The sequence below is a fragment of the Epinephelus moara genome, chromosome 13, assembly GCF_006386435.1.
Source record: "Epinephelus moara isolate mb chromosome 13, YSFRI_EMoa_1.0, whole genome shotgun sequence".
Taxonomy (NCBI): Eukaryota; Metazoa; Chordata; class Actinopteri; order Perciformes; family Serranidae; genus Epinephelus; species Epinephelus moara.
In genome coordinates, this window is record NC_065518.1 from 1,395,746 (window position 1) to 1,411,543 (window position 15,798).

The 15,798-nt window shown below is 40.3% G+C and overlaps 2 protein-coding genes across 2 annotated transcripts in view; both read left to right on the forward strand.

Annotated features, from left to right (window-relative positions):
* grb7 (growth factor receptor bound protein 7) overlaps positions 1-4,304 on the forward strand; it is a 25,874-nt gene extending 21,570 nt beyond the window's left edge. The window contains exons 10-16 of the mRNA XM_050059404.1: positions 584-682; positions 850-933; positions 1,019-1,129; positions 2,399-2,456; positions 2,572-2,659; positions 3,786-3,879; positions 4,016-4,304. Of these exons, the coding sequence (XP_049915361.1) occupies positions 584-682; positions 850-933; positions 1,019-1,129; positions 2,399-2,456; positions 2,572-2,659; positions 3,786-3,879; positions 4,016-4,162 (681 nt within the window). The 3' untranslated portion in view covers positions 4,163-4,304. The remainder of the gene's footprint in view (positions 1-583; positions 683-849; positions 934-1,018; positions 1,130-2,398; positions 2,457-2,571; positions 2,660-3,785; positions 3,880-4,015) is intronic.
* An 8,647-nt stretch (positions 4,305-12,951) lies between these two features.
* The window catches only part of srcin1b (SRC kinase signaling inhibitor 1b), a 183,511-nt gene continuing 180,664 nt past the window's right edge, over positions 12,952-15,798 (forward strand). Inside the window, exon 1 of the mRNA XM_050059518.1 lies at positions 12,952-13,103. The gene's annotated coding sequence lies outside the window, so the exon portion shown is untranslated. The remainder of the gene's footprint in view (positions 13,104-15,798) is intronic.

Consider the following 15,798-nt stretch of genomic DNA (forward strand, 5'->3'; position numbering starts at 1 on the left):
TTCAATTATGTGTTTTTGGACGTTTGAATCTGGGGCGCCGTCAGCCTCCATTAGGTGGAGTTGTGTTGCTACCTCCTCTCCCCTTGGATCTCTGCAAGTGATGTGAGGACTCTAAAACTTCACCTGAGCCTCCCTCGGCATATGGGTGAGTAGATAATGGCTGCATTTTCATTTTTGGGTGCACTATCCCTTTAATAAGGCTGTGTTACTTTTAATATAAGGCTCAATTATATTTTGTGGCTCCAGAGAGATTTAATACATTTTTGTGGACCAAAATGGCTTTTTCTGGTAGTAAAGGTTGTCGACCCCTGAACTAAGTGATGGAGGCAGCAGTAGAGCAGCAGCTCCTGTGTTCAGCAGGTATCTGGACAGAAAGAACAACAAATAAATAAAAAAGATAGAAAACAATAATTGTCTTAAAAGAAAAAATAGAAAATATTCCACCTTATCACCCAAAAATGTTAGTTAGAGAATTTTGTATTTTTGCATCCATCATTCCACTCATCCTTAACCATTGAAACTACATCTCTAGATGACCTATAGTAACCCTGTCACCTTGTTTTGTGTGTGTGTGATTGCACAGCCCTCCAAAAACCCCGTCCGTGTTCAGGACCTGAAGATCCTGTGTGCTGAGAACGAACAGATACGAACGTGTTGGACGTCGGCCTTCAGACTGTTCAAGGTTTCCATTTCAATCCTACATTAACACAGTCCTGTCACACTGTTAGATCATTCTGCTCACTACAGTGATATTTATAAGTCAGTGTGTTGCACACAAAGCTGAAAGTTAAAGGATATCTTCTTTATCATCTCCTCTTACTGTGTGTTCATGTGTGTGTGTGTTGTCAGTACGGGAAGCAGCTTCAGTGCAACTACCAGTTGTCCAAGTCGGCCCCTCGAAGCCTGGAAGGATCCAAACTCACAGAGAGCAAAGTGAGGTCATCGTCAGACTGGTCACATGATGTGATGCAGAGTCGTGTCGTCTCACATTCTGCTGTTTGTTTCTCTGTGTGAGCAGTCGGAGGCGAGCCTGGTGGCCATGGACTTCTCGGGGAAGGCCGGCGGACGGGTCATCCAGAACCCAACGGAGGCCCAGTGCGCAGAGAGGGAGGAGGGGCAGGCCTGGAGGGTGAGGATGGGGGATGGCTGGGGAGGAGGAGGAGGAGGAGGAGGAGGAGGAGGAGGAGGAGGCATGGCTGCAGAGCTCGCTGGAGAAAAGTCTGAAAGCAAAAAGAGTGGATGAGGCAGTGATGCACGAGCAGACCTCTGTTTAGACAAGATTCACTTAAAGGAATAATTCATGCTCATTAAAGGATTCATACGGTCCTGGAAAAACCTGGAAAAGTCATGGAATTTGAAAACTGTTTTGAAAATCCTGAGCAAGAGCAGACGTACTCAGTGAGGTCTCGACTGTCATGGAAATGTTCATGTTGCTGTCTTTATGGCGTCTTGTTGTCTTCAGTCTGCACATTTATTTATTTACTTATTTATCTATCTTCTAGATATGTTTATTGATTTTCCACAGCCAAACAACACACAACATTTCCCAGGACCCAGCTCAGCTCACAGATACAAACATCTGTACAGGAAATAGACTCAGACATTACATCATGTTCTGAAAAAACAAACACGATCACTCGAGTAAGAACAGTTGAAATATTGAATCCAATATCGGACATGAAAGGAAAAGAAATACCTCGTCTGTAGAACGCAGCGTTAGGACTGTACCCGACTCTGAATGATGTCAGTCGAATCAGATTTGGCTGTTCAACCTATAGTAATATAGTAAACAAGCTAACGATGCTAACAACAGATCTGAAATGTGCAACATTATTTTTTGTTGTTGAGTTCATATTTTCAAAAACCTTGATTCATGTAAATTAATCAAATTACAGCCAGAATCTGAAGCAGAGAAGTCGTGAGTCTGTAACTAACGTGTGCAGACAGATGATATGAACCAGCATCAGTTCAGTTTTTAAGGGATTTAAAAGCTTCAATTTTATGTATTAAAATCTTCTTTTTATTCTCAACTTGAACATATTTTGTATTGTTAATGTTTGTTTTTTATCTTTCAACTGTAAAATGTCTCCGCACAGATCTGTCACACTCACTTTAATATCTACAATAATAGTGATAATGTACAAGTTCCTTTTTAAAAATATTTGTTGATGTAAAAAAAAGTATGTATATCTGTCTGATGATTTACTGCCGTTGGATATTTTTTGATAATTGATAGAGATACAAATGATAGTCAAACATGCAGAAATAGGATGCATGTTTTAATAACCCAGAGTGTTTCTGTACAGAGAGACAGTAGTGATGCTGTAAAAAGCCTCCACGTATTAGAGTCTGATATTTTGACCCTCTCCTGTTGTTGTTCTCGTCCTCTCTGGTGCAGCGGAGAGAAGCCCTGAGGTGCAGTCTGCCCAGCCTGAACTCTGGAGCCAGACCGTCCTGTGAGTCCACATGAGAGGAGATAGGGTCCTGATCCAAAGCACACTGTGTGCCTGCTCACACTCCTCATGCTCACTGTCTCTCTCTCTGTTTGTTTGTTTGTTTGTTTGTTTGTAGCCATCCACAAGTCCCAGCCGTGGTTTCATGGCGGTGTGTCCAGAAAGGAAACACAGAGACTGATCGAGAAGCAGGGCCTGGTGGACGGGTGAGTCCAGGAACCTTTCAGATCATTGAATGGGTCCAAAAACACAAGTTGAGTTCATTGTTTAAAACAACGACACAGAGTTTTTAACTGGTCGTGAAACCATCTCACTGTAATACTGATGCCTCTGTAACATAAAGGACGCCGCTGTTAATTTGTTCAGTCTCTGTCCTCAGAGACCATCTGCTCTCTGTGTCTTCAAAGCTCCTTAAACTTCCTCTCTGACGAGTCTCAGAGTAACTGGAGGTTTATTCTTTCTAATTGCAGCTGTGTATGAAAAGAAATTTCCCCCTCTGAACTGTTGAATCTAAAAAAGCAACAAATCTGCCTTGTTGAATATTTCCGATTGTCTGTGAAGTGATTTAAGAAGCTGGACAGATATCTGGGAACCTCATTATGAACCATTTTATGTCCCAGCTTGACTCGTACGACTCTTTGTCAACTGGAAGCCAATTAAATAATAGAAAATGTGCTGAGTGGAGTTTGGTACAGAGAGGAAACTTTAACACTGATTTACTTGTTTTGGGTCGTCTGGAGTTTATTTAGATGTGCTTTGGTGCACTTAGAGGAAAATGTGATTTGAAACAGTAAAAATATCACAGATTAAAAACATGAAAAAAGTGAATCATTTTTGGGAGGTGCAGAAATAAGGGCAGGAGCGTAGAGTGTATAGAGAGTAAAGTTCGTGCCCCCTCACTTCCCTTATGTAACATTTTGACTGGCTAGCTGATGTGACAAGATTACGTATGAAGACAGCAAGTTTTACCAGGAGTCAGTGAGTAAAGGTTGAACAGTGCTCGCGGCTCATTTCATGGACAGCGTTAGCTCACTGTTCTGTGCCTGAGCTGGAGGCTGCAGCCCAGCAGAGATGCCTTCACTGATGTAGATGTCTGTTCAGCACTCACCTGCAGAAGTGAAGTTAAGTGCAGACATGAAATATTCCTGCGCTAACAAGCAGTCGAACAGGTGTACCTAATAAAGTGGCTGGTGAGTGTGGGTCAAAAAGGATTTGCAGATCATCTCCACAACGTCTCAGCACACAGTGAAGAGTGGTTTGCTGCTACATGAACACTCTGAATGTCACGTACTGCTCCTTTAAGGAATCGTCTCTCTTCATGTTCGTGTGCAGGATGTTCCTGATCCGTGAGAGCCAGCAGCACGCCCAGTGCTTCGTCCTCTCGCTGTGCTACAAGCTGAAGACCAAACATTACCTGGTGATCCCTGTGAGTTCCTTTTGTTGGCTCAAACAGCTCCTGTTCACACACACACACACACACACACACACACACACACACACACACACACACACACGTCTTCAGTGTGTGTGCTGACCATGACTGATTATCTGTGTGTCTGCAGTGTGAGGAGGGAGGCAGGAAGTACTACACCATGGACGACGGCCTGACTCTCTTCATAGACCTGCTGCAGCTGGTGGAGTTCCACCAGATCAACAAGGGCATCCTCCCCGTGTGCCTCAAACACCCCTGCGTCTGTGTAGCGCTATGAGTCCCGCTCAGCTGTGACCTTTGCCCCCGTCGGCCCTGAATCACACACCTTTGACTCAAGTGTAAAGTGTGAGTCGTCAGATTGTTTTCTATCTGTTCAGTTAGACATGTGGATGCTGTGGCAGAGCGGTGCAGAGCGGTGCAGAGCGGTGCAGAGCGTGATAACATCATCAGGCCTGTAAGACGTGCACTCCTGGGAAGAGTTGAAGAATATTGTCCGCCCCTCCTCTCTGTAGTATTTTTAATTATTCCGACTACACGTGCAGCCCCAGACAGTGGTTGGTTTTTATTTTTAATTAACGAGCTGCCGTCCCCGTGGCGATGGCTTAATTATCCACGTTGGACAGACTGTTATTGCACTTTGATTCCGATCTGTGCAGCCGTGATGAGCGGTGGAGGACGGGTGGTGTGATGAGGGCAGGAGGAGGAAGAAGTGTTTGATTGTGGCTTCATCAGATCTCACTGTTGAAGTGAGCGACTGTAGCCAGCAGAGGGCGCTCTGAGTCAAAGCTGGGAAAACAGGACTTTAGAGGGCTTTTATTTTTTCAGCTGTTTAATGTAAGAAACAAACACGAATGTGTTTTGATATGGTGATATTATAATCGTGAAAAAGCCCCAGGATGCGATCATGTAGCATTTAAACTCTCACTCCCTCTGACCATGTGATGTTTTGTACATTAACTTTAATATTTGTGCCTCATATGTTTGATTAGAACAAACTTTAAGGACTATCACCAACTTTCAGCGCTGTATTTGCACATGATGGTGAAGGGAAGCTGCGTTTTCTTCTGATGCTTAATCAGCCACATATATAACATGATGGACTTTCATGAGGATGCATTAAACGTTGTTGTTTTTAACCGAGGAAGACAGTAAGAATTAAACGTTGTTGTTTTTAACCGAGGAAGACAGTAAGATGTGGCGAAAGCTCTGGAAAAAGCAAGCAAGTAAGTAGATCTTAAGACTTTTTAGCAACACTTTATAGCAAGTAAGTAGATCTTAAGACTTTTTAGCAACACTTTATTTTACAGGCCCAAAATTTCCCAAATGATTCCTAATAATTTCCCTGGAAGTTTCCTGGTGATCTCAAAGGCAAATAGAGTCATTTCTCGTCAGCTGGAATCTTTAAACAAACATTTAAAGTCTCCAATTATAAATGAATAATAAAACATATTTGTTCCTCTTTTGCTTAAGTTTACACCAAAGTTATTTTTAGGTAATTTCTTGGGGATTGTTTGGAAATGAAACGCCTGCTAAACAAATCATTTCTGACCTTTGTGACGTCGCCGGCTGTTTAAACATGTTTCCTTTTACTTTTTGAATATTTGCACTTACTGTTTTCTTTTTTATCATGAAGATCCATTTCTTAATATGTCAGCATATAAACAAATATTGTCTTTATTCATTCAGTCCAAAGTTGACTGTTTTCACACTTTTTTAGAAACAATCAAACAGGGTTTGTTCGTTTTAAACACCTTGAATGTTTTGTCCTTTTCAGACCTGTTTTTATATGTTGAATAAATAATTTCATATTAAACATTTGTTCTTAAATTTCAAATGTTGTCTAAGAAGTTAACTATAAACCAAGACGAGCCCTCTGAACGTCTCACGTGGTTTTATTTGAACAGTTGTTTGAGCTGAAATGATTAAAGAGATTGAACCCTGCGCTCCTGATTGAACACTTTGTCCTTTTCCTTTCAGTGTGTTTTGCAGCTGAACTTACAGAGTTCGTACTGTTGCATAGAGACTGCGCACGGTTGGGACGCACAACTTGCCTTGAACTTTGACCCTCTTGCTCATGTCTCTGTAGCAGTTATTTTTTTTCTACTTTATTATTCTTTATGAAAAGAAAAAAGCAGACAAAACCAAGGACAACAGGCAGTGACATCACAGGTGAAGGTGAAATGTTTAACATATTGTCAAATAGAAAAAGAAATGAATCGAGGTCACATTGTAGTGTCACAGATAACGGGGTCCTTTATGTCCATGATCGTCCTTGCGATGCTTCACTTTGATTCTGGACAGCGAGGGGTGTTTAAAGGAAGGAGAAATCCTCCACTCATTCATGAGCTGCAGTCTATTCTGTACGTCTTCACACTGAGAGGAATAAGACATAACTCACCTAACACAATAAATACAAATATGAAATTTCACTTCAAAGTCAAATAAGGTTTCCAATATTTTTCACATTTTTTTCGTGACATGTTTTAGAGAAAAAGACCATTTTTTCACAACATAAATTTCCTTAAATATTTTTATTATTAAAAATAAGAAGCATGCGATTTGGAACGCAGCAGATCTTAACGTTATCACTTAACATGACCTTGGAGACGAAACAAAATGCCATGTGCTGAGCCTGTGAGAGACAGAGGTCAGAGGTCAACCCCGAGAGCTCTCCTGTTGTTACTTTACAATGTATGTAGTTTCAATGGACCGTTTCATTGCTATTCTGTTGCTAGGGCAACAGCTTTGGTCCTTGTTTACTTCCTGTCAGCTTCTGCATTAACATTTTTTTTTTTTTTTTTGTATTTTCTTTTTAAAGATTTATTTGGGGGGGATTTGTCTTTTTATTGATGGGACAGCTCTGCAGACAGACAGGAAGTGTGTGAGAGAGAAGGAGGTGACGACACGGCTCAGAGTCAAACAGGCCACTGCAGAAGACTGTAAGGGCCACACACTCTACCAGCAGTGAGCCAGAGGTCACCCAGCTGTTACTGATTATCTTTATGATCATTTTTTGAGGCGTCTGTCAGTGAGCTGTCTTCTGTTCACGGCTCGGTTGATGTGACGCATCTTCTCCCCTGCAGAATAACTGGAGAGTGCAGTGTGTGACTCAATGCAGTAGAACATCCTGGTAGTTATGACAAACTGCATATGACAGTGGGACATACAAAATCATTTCCTGACATACTAAATAGTGCGGTAATATCATGGGCGCATTATAAGACAATCAGCACCTGGGCACAGATATGCAAAGGGCCCCACCCCCTCTCTTACAGAGGAGCAAGACAACAAGAACATTTTGGAGACAGGAAATTGGCGACACAGACCCTAAGGTGGAGCCTGACAGTAGAAACTGTCTAATATTTTTTGTCTTTTGTCCCTACGTACATTTTTAGTCTGTATCCTGCACATTGTTTTATAAATGTGACCCCTGGTTGTTTTGTGTCTCGTTGTTTTAACTTCGAGTCCCCTCCTGGTCGGTTCATGTTAATTTGACATTTGACGTATTGAAGGTGAAGGCCAGGGTCCCCGGGGCCTCTGCCTGGTAGGCTCTGGTAGTATCTTCTTCTTCTCTCTCCCATTAATCATCTCACAACCCCTCAGATTTATCTGATGACCCTTCAGAGGGGCCCGGCCCCCACGTTGGGAACTAAACTGTATATAAAGCAGCTGACAGAAGCTCCACCTCGAGCAGCTGCAACATGCAAACACTGACGCATCAGTATCAACTCATAAAGTCATGTATGAATACTTTTACTGAGGCAGGACTTCACCTTGTAATGGAGTACTTTGAAATTGTTGTGTTGCTACTTTTGCTTAAATAAAGGATCTGCAGTGGTGGAATGTAACTGAGTACATTTACTCAAGTACTGTACTGAAGAACCATTCTGAGGTACTTGACTGGAGTTTTTCCATTTTCTGATTTTCTGTTCCACTAAATATCACAGGGACGTACTGGGTTCCCACAGGTCCTTGGAATCATTTAAAGTTTGCAAAGTCAGGGCCCCGGCCCACTGGCTCAGCTGTAGAGCAGGCAGCCCATCATCCCCCGTTTCACATCGTATCTGTCCTGTCACATAAAGGCAAAAACACCAGAAATGTCTTTTAAAAAGAAGTTTGCAGAGTTGAGGGGAAGAACGTTGAGGTCTTAAAGGTTTTCGAAAACTGACATAAATAGAAGTTAGAAATTAAAAGTGCTCGGAAAAATAAAAATTGAGGTTCTTTTGATTTTTTTTTTTTTTTAACTTGAGTAATTAGACTCTTTTAAATGTTTTTCTGTGACCTGCTAATTCTCATTATATAAATTCTTAGTATTGTAACTACTTAATCTTGATTCTTGTCTCAAACTGTGCTGTGTTGGTCCTTGAATGTGAAAGAACAGGGTCTGGAACGTCCTTGAATTTAATGTTTAACCGCTTGAAACCTGGAGCGACATCACTTTTCCTCTGCTGTCTTCAGGCGCCTTTCACATGTATTTAAACCTGTATTTAAGCAAAAAGTAAAATATATCCAGGGTTATGCACCTTTATAACTGTTTGACTCCTGAGCAAATGGGAATGAGTTCTTTCACAAACATGGGAAGAAGGCAACAAGCAACACGACAAAATTAGTAAAAAGAGAAAATTAAAAAAAAGAAAATTAGAAAAAAAATAATAGGAAATAAATAAAGTTAAAAATAAACAAGAAAATGTGCTTAAAAAAACTTATAATTCTGTACCATGACTCCATATATGTAACAACACCAACAATAATAAAAAAGATAATAAATACAAATTTTACCCAGCTTTTCCCCTTATTTTTAAAAAATATTTTTCTAAATCAAATTTTTTTTTTTGCAATTTTTCCCATGTTTTTGAAAATAACCGCAGCACTTTGCTCAGAGCAATTTATTATTATTTATTATTACAATTTATTATTATTGGTGTTGTTACATATATATATTATGGTACAGAATTATTAAATTTTTTAAGCACATTTTCCAGGTCATTTCCTTGTTTGTTTATTTTTAACTTTATTTCTTTCCTTTTTTTTTCTAATTTTCTTTTTTTAAATTTTCTCTTTTTACTAATTTTGTCTTGTGAAGCCCATTTGTTCAGGAGAGTTATAAAGGAATAGGAACCCTGGATATATTTTACTTTTTACAGCACTACATTTAGTCGACAGCTTTACAGATTCAGATTATTAACACAAAATATGATCAACAGATATGATGACTTATTATCAGCTAAGAGAACACAGTCTATCTGAGTGTGTCCATGCTGTAGTAGCACTGCTGTCAGATAAATGTAGTTTAGCAATATGAGGTCATATAAAATATTTAGCTCTGACATGTTGTAACGTAAAAGTATTAATCAGCATAAATAACATATAAATACTCCAGTAAGGTACCAGCACCCTGAGACTGTGCATCACTTGAGATCCATTTCACCAGTGGGTGGAAATAAATGATTGAACACTTTGGTGGAACCGGACTGTGAGCACTGAGAGAAGGAAGTGCTGCTCTGCCTGATTTAAAGCACATGATTATAAAACCATTATCAGCCCAAAACTAGACTGAAAAAAAAAAAACCTGGAGTGAATCCCGGTGCAGCGATTGGTGGAGCGACATAAAAGGCAGCCTGGAGGTTATTGTGGAGTCCTGGCAGTCTGCACACATCACAGATCCTCTGCTGCAGGGCTGTGAGCTCTGCACTGGAGCTACAGAGCTCATGTCTCCACTGACCTACTCTGTGTGTACGTGTGTGTGTGTGTGTGTGTGTGTGTAGTTAAATACCAGTGTGCTCGGGTAACCCTTCCTCTCCACCGCAGCCCCCTCTCTGTGGAGGGGTTGCTATGGTAACAAATTTTTTGGGCCTGGATGGCCAGGTAAATTAAGGGGTGAAAAGAAGACTGACAGAGGAGATATGGGTCAGGACGGCTTCAAAGAGAGCTCGATAATGTGCAGCACAGTTAGGATGTATGATCGCTGACAGGATGACCCTGCCTACTCTGTTCTGTTCATGCTGGGATACGTTCAACACATCAAATTAAAAAGAGAGACAGACATATTATTGTTTCTGCCAGTTTTTAACAGGACGATTCAAATATTTAGAATTTAAAGACGTCTGGGTCATTTGGTCACTTTCTTTATTCAAGTCATCACACACCTTTTAAACAACAGATCTCACCTGAACCTAAAGTCAGTGTTTAATGTAACTAAGGCTGCGTTCACACCTGCTCTGTTTGGTTCAGTTCAGTCAAACTCCAGTTCATTTGCCCCCTCAGTGCGGTTCCTTTGTGCAGGTGTGAACACACCAAAACAACCAGACCGAGACCTTCTTGAAGAGGTGGTCTCAGTCCGGTTCCAAAGGAACTCTGGTGCGGTTGGTTTGTGGTGAGAAGGTGTTCCGACCTGGATGTGAAGCAACTGCAGTCACATGACACATTGTTTGGGTTAAACATGAGCATGTTACAGTCCTGGAGGATTATTAATGTGCACCTCCTCCTGTACTGCCTTAATATGCACATTCAGCACATCCAATGCATCAAAACATTGTTTTCTAGTTGGAGCCGCGCCTCGTTTTCAAACTGTATGGTTTGACTAAAATGAACAATGACAGCAATATAGTCCACGATGAGCAGCGCTAAAATCAACCTGCGTAGTTGTCCCTCCATTGTGACATTAGAAAGTGTCACATTTATCTTGTTGACTTACTCAGAGTCGACCCTGATGAGAAGACGATCAGTGAGGAAGGAGAAGGAGAGAGCAACTGTCTGTGGACACCACATGTAAAACCATTTCCTGTTTGTCTCTCCATTGTTCCTGTTGTCACTTTGATTTGACCCAAAGCAGCTGAAACTGATTCACAATCACTTGTGCTTCCTGAATGGACAGATTGATATCACTGAAGTTTAACTGACTTCCTGTTACAAAGTGACCGTTAAGTGTTCCCTTTACTTTTTGTGAGCAGCATATTTCTGCAGCACTGGTTTATTTATCTGTGAATTTTAGGGGATTAATGACATAAAAGGGAGTTCTCATTCTATAATTACACTCAGCTACTGCACACTGAGCATCAGTGTTTGAGTCTGACTGTCTTCAGGCAAGAAATGAATAGATAAAATAAAAAGGTTTAGTGTTCATTTCCAGTATAAATGAAGCTTTGAAATAAACTTTAAGCCATAACATAGGAAGATAAAATTTTCTGAAAATACAATTGAAAGCCAAAATGTTACTCTACTGGTCCCTGAACATAACTATATTGTAAATGAATGAATGAATAAAAAGACAAAGCTCCCAGTGTCCGGAGAGGAGCAGGCAGAAGTAAAACTTATATGTCCCTAACCCTTTCTTACATTTCTTCTTTTAACTCGTCTATTATTTCAACAAATCCCAAATTTATTTACAACTCATATACAACTGTCCCCAGTCTGTTTTCCACCCAGTTAAATATATAAGTAATAAACCCAGTTCATTCACAGTTAATGTTCCACCCAGTGTTACAGATGTTATGTGATGTTGAGTCCAGTCTTCTCTGAAATCGTTGAAATCCGGCACGTGGGCAGTGACTTGCAGCGACAGGAACCAATGTAAAAAGGCGTCCTTTAACATTGACGTGATACACAGCCGGTTGTCGTTATAGTTTAACGGTGCCCGGCGGCATCAGGAGGAAACGCAGCAAACAAGAGGGAAAGTTAAAGTGGTAAAAGTCCGGATGGGTCCAACAATCACTTTCGCCTGAGAGAGCAGTGGTCGCGTCCTGTAAAATGCTAAAGCCAAATCCTGTTCTTTTTTCCTACACCAACCCGACCACGTGTTTTTGTTGCCTAATGGTGCGTTCCATATAGATCTTACCGCTAGTAAGACGGTAGGAAAACTGCGCAAAATTACGCAGCAACAAGTCATGACACGCCTCTTTGAGGAGGTTCTACCAGTAGCGGTCTCGTACGAACTCAGAGGACCACAAGTTTCGAAAGACTGGCGAAAGCAAAGATGGCTGTGCCCTGTATTTACCACAAGTGGCTCTGCTCTTTACTATTATTTGTAGTCTTCATTTTAATGACTCGTTCACATTACAGTGCATTATGGGAATGCTTTATGATATGTTGTTGGTCGTGGAATGTCGTGTATGTGTTGTTTATCGGTTGGTGTTGGTGAAAGTAGCTAGCAGTGATGCTATTAATAAAGGCTCCGCTACTGCAATAGCGACGACTGCATCCTTGGAGGCATCCATCTTTGTTTACGTTTAGGTTGTAAATGGTACAAACGCAAACGGGGACGCATATCGCCAATTTAAACAGGAAGTTACGACATTTTACGACACCATCTTGAGTCTCACCGCTCGTAGCAGCGTAAATGGATCACAGCATAAACCCAACTATGTGTTTGTTGCTGAAGGAAGAAAAAGTCAAGTTGCAGTGTTGTAATGACGGAGTGCTTTTATTTTGAAAGACACTGTATGCAAACTGAACATTTCCTGTGACAACAGAGTTTTATTTTGAAAGAAGACAGTGCATGTAACAGGCTGAAGTTGACACAGCGTCCAACACACCCAGGGTACCTTGCACATGTATGTGGATGTGGAGCGTCAATATGTGACGAAGATGGAGTGAAAATGTGTTGTTATGTAATGTTACATTATTTCTGACTTTTTTTATTTATAGCGTCAGTGTAGACGTATCAAAAAGCATGTGGACGTCTTATAACTGTAAAAACACACAAAAAAGGACATGACATGCACGAGACATTTATCTGAACAGTCAGTGTCACCTACTTGACTTTATTAAATAAAAAACACACTGCTGAAAAAAGGAAAACAAAGAAATTTGTACAAATGTTTCATCATATTGTTAAACACAGAAACTGTATTATTTAGATTAAACTAATACTCTGAGTAATTAATGTTCATGTTTTCATTTACAAGCTGAAGGAGAACACAAACACTAAAAATGATTTTTATAAATGTGAATCACCGCCCGTCGCGGCCGTTCAGTGACACAAACCGAGCGCTCCCACAGTGATGATCACTGCAGCAGGTGGTGCGCTCAGGTGACAGAGTTTGGGAGGAAAACATGGCGGTTAAAAAGACAGTTTTTAACTCAAAAGTGGAGACAGACAGAAGAAAGACAGAAGACAGGCAGAGGACAGACAGAAGACAGACAGGACAAGCGGAGCGACATGTTTCTAACTCAACAAACGTGTGACAGGATGAGGAAGCTAACAAGCTAACAAGCTAACGGTGAGTTTAGCTCTGTTTGTTTGATGGTAGTGTTGCTAGCTAACGTGTTTATGCTAAGCTAATGTGACGTCACTTGTGCAGCTGTCTGCAGCTGTGGTGTGTGTGTGAGGGTTTATTGTTGTTGGTCACAGATTAACCGTTGTTTACTCATTAAATCTGTTGAGGATGGATGTGTCTATCATCAGTAGCAGAGCTGTGACTTCACTCACCATGCTTCTCATCATAAGGTCATTTTTCAGTGTTAAATACAGTGACAACATGAATCCTCAGATCTTCTACTTCAGTAACTTCTTAAATCGGGCGCATGCGCACTAGAGTGATAAAATAGTGATAAATAAAATAAGTATAAACCACAGTGTAGAAACAGACCTACATTTGAAATATTTGTTTTGCCTCAGACTGAGATATTGAGTAAAACACAATGGTGTAATAATAAATAATAAAATAACAAGAGTTAGCGTTAGGAACTCAACAAGTGCAAAACACAGTAATTACAATTACACAATATATCCTCCCTCTGAATGTAATAACAACCCACCAGATTCCAGAAATATTTTAGGCAGTGGTGGAAGAAGTACTCAGATGTTTTACTGAAGTAAAGTAGTAATGTTATGGTGTAAATACATAAAGGCCCTGCTTTGAGAGGTTTACTTAAGTAGTGAGAGAAATCATAACACAGTATGACCCACTTTATAAAGATGTACATTATATAACTGGATTATACCTGATGCATTAATGTGTTTATCACTTTAATGTTACAGTTGGTAAATGAGGAGCTAAGTTAAATTAATCTCTGTACTGCTTGGTAGCTTTGAAGTCCCATGTTAACCTCAGATAATACATTTATACATTGATTATAGTTGAAAGTACCAAAGAAAAGAAAATGATCAGATGAATGTAACAGAGTAAAAAGTACAATATTTCCCTCTTAAGTGTAAAGCAGCAGAAAATGGAAATACTCAAGAACAAGTACCTTAATATTAAAGTACAGTACTTTGTTACCACTGATAGAGTGACATCTTCAAATTGGTGTTTGTTTTGTCCCAAACTCATTAACACATAATTAGTACGGAGGCTCTAAAGTTGAGTTATTATCTTGTTGGAACAGGTTATTTATCTGATGTGTACAAGATAATTAACGTCTTCCCACAGTATAATTGTTTTGTGCCCACAAGATTTTTAACTTGTTCCCACATGCACACAAAATGTAAGAGAAATGATTAAAATTGTTGCTGATTTAACTTCGTGTTGACTGATTAATTGGTTAATTCAGTCATTTAAGTTTTAATCAGTGTGAAGCCCAGATTGTTGCATGAACGTGCCTTCTTTATTTTATCATTATATTAATCTTCATTAGTAAGATGTTTGAATATATAATAAAATGTTCCCTTTTTTCTTGTGTTTTACAAAATAGAGCTGCAACAGATGGTCGATCGACTCATGGAAAATGAATCTGCAACTACTTTGATATTTGATTTATTATTATGAGTCATTTACAAGACAAAAACAACATTTTGTAGGTTTCTCAGTATTTTACAGATTAAATCAAATCAAGTTCATTTATATTGCACACAGTGACACACAATATGTAGCAATATAAAATGTACACAAATATAAAACAGAATAAAACCAGTAAGAACAATTACAAATGTTTATAAAGATGATAAAATATTAAAGCGACTACAAACAACCTAAGGCCTTTGAAAACATACACGTTTTAATATTTGTCTTAAAAGGGGAGCATTTGATTAAGAGGGGAGGACTATTCCAAAGCTTTGGAGCAGCGACCACAAAGACACGATCTCTCAGACACAGACTTCTAGAGTCTTTCATAGATAAAGCAATTTTAGTTACAGCTCTGGTCTGAAACAGGAAGGAGATATGTCTGTTCTGTCCACCATCTTTGGTTTAGAGAAGAGAGTGTGATTGTTGAGCGTCTGCAGCCTTCACTTGGTTTTCATACCAGCTGCACTCAGAAGGGAAAGAGAGAGTGATCCACTTAAACTCTCTTAAAGTGTCTTTTTATCTGCTGAATAGACGTGTTGTGCAGGTGTAAAGCGTGACCTCGGTCCTTTCTGTCAGCAGCTGGTGTATTCTCACCTCCTCCTTGTGCTTTCCTTTCACAGTTAAAAAGACACGTAGCTCTCAGGTGAAGTGGAGACTGTGAATTGTCCAGAGATGAGAAAATGTTTTAATTTTAGTTCTGCGTCAGCCTGGGGAAGTGTGGAGCTTCTCTTTAGCCTTGGCACAATGCATGCTGGGATAGGTTTCAGCGCCCCCGGGACCTTGAATAAGCAGGTATAGAGAATGGATTAATGGGCTTCACCCAGTGTCCTAAGTTAACTTTTTGACTGACTGGGAGAGGGGACTGGGAGATGAAAGAAAATCCAACCAGGCAAGGATGTTTTTTACAGGTCAGAATAAGTGTAGTTAGAAACAGACTGATGCTGCTGATGTCCTCAAAGGTAAACAGTGCTGCAAAACTACAGCCCCGTCTCCACCAAACCCTTTCAGTCCAGCACCTTTGGAACCAACAGTGACCCTTCAGACATGGTACCTAGACCCTCGGTCTGTTCAGACAGTCCTCTTAAATGTGGGCGGGGTTGTTGTCACTCACTGCTCCGTCCAGCACTCGCTGTATTTCCTCATCAGCGGTGACACAGATGGAAGTCTGCACCTGGTTTATTGTCCACAG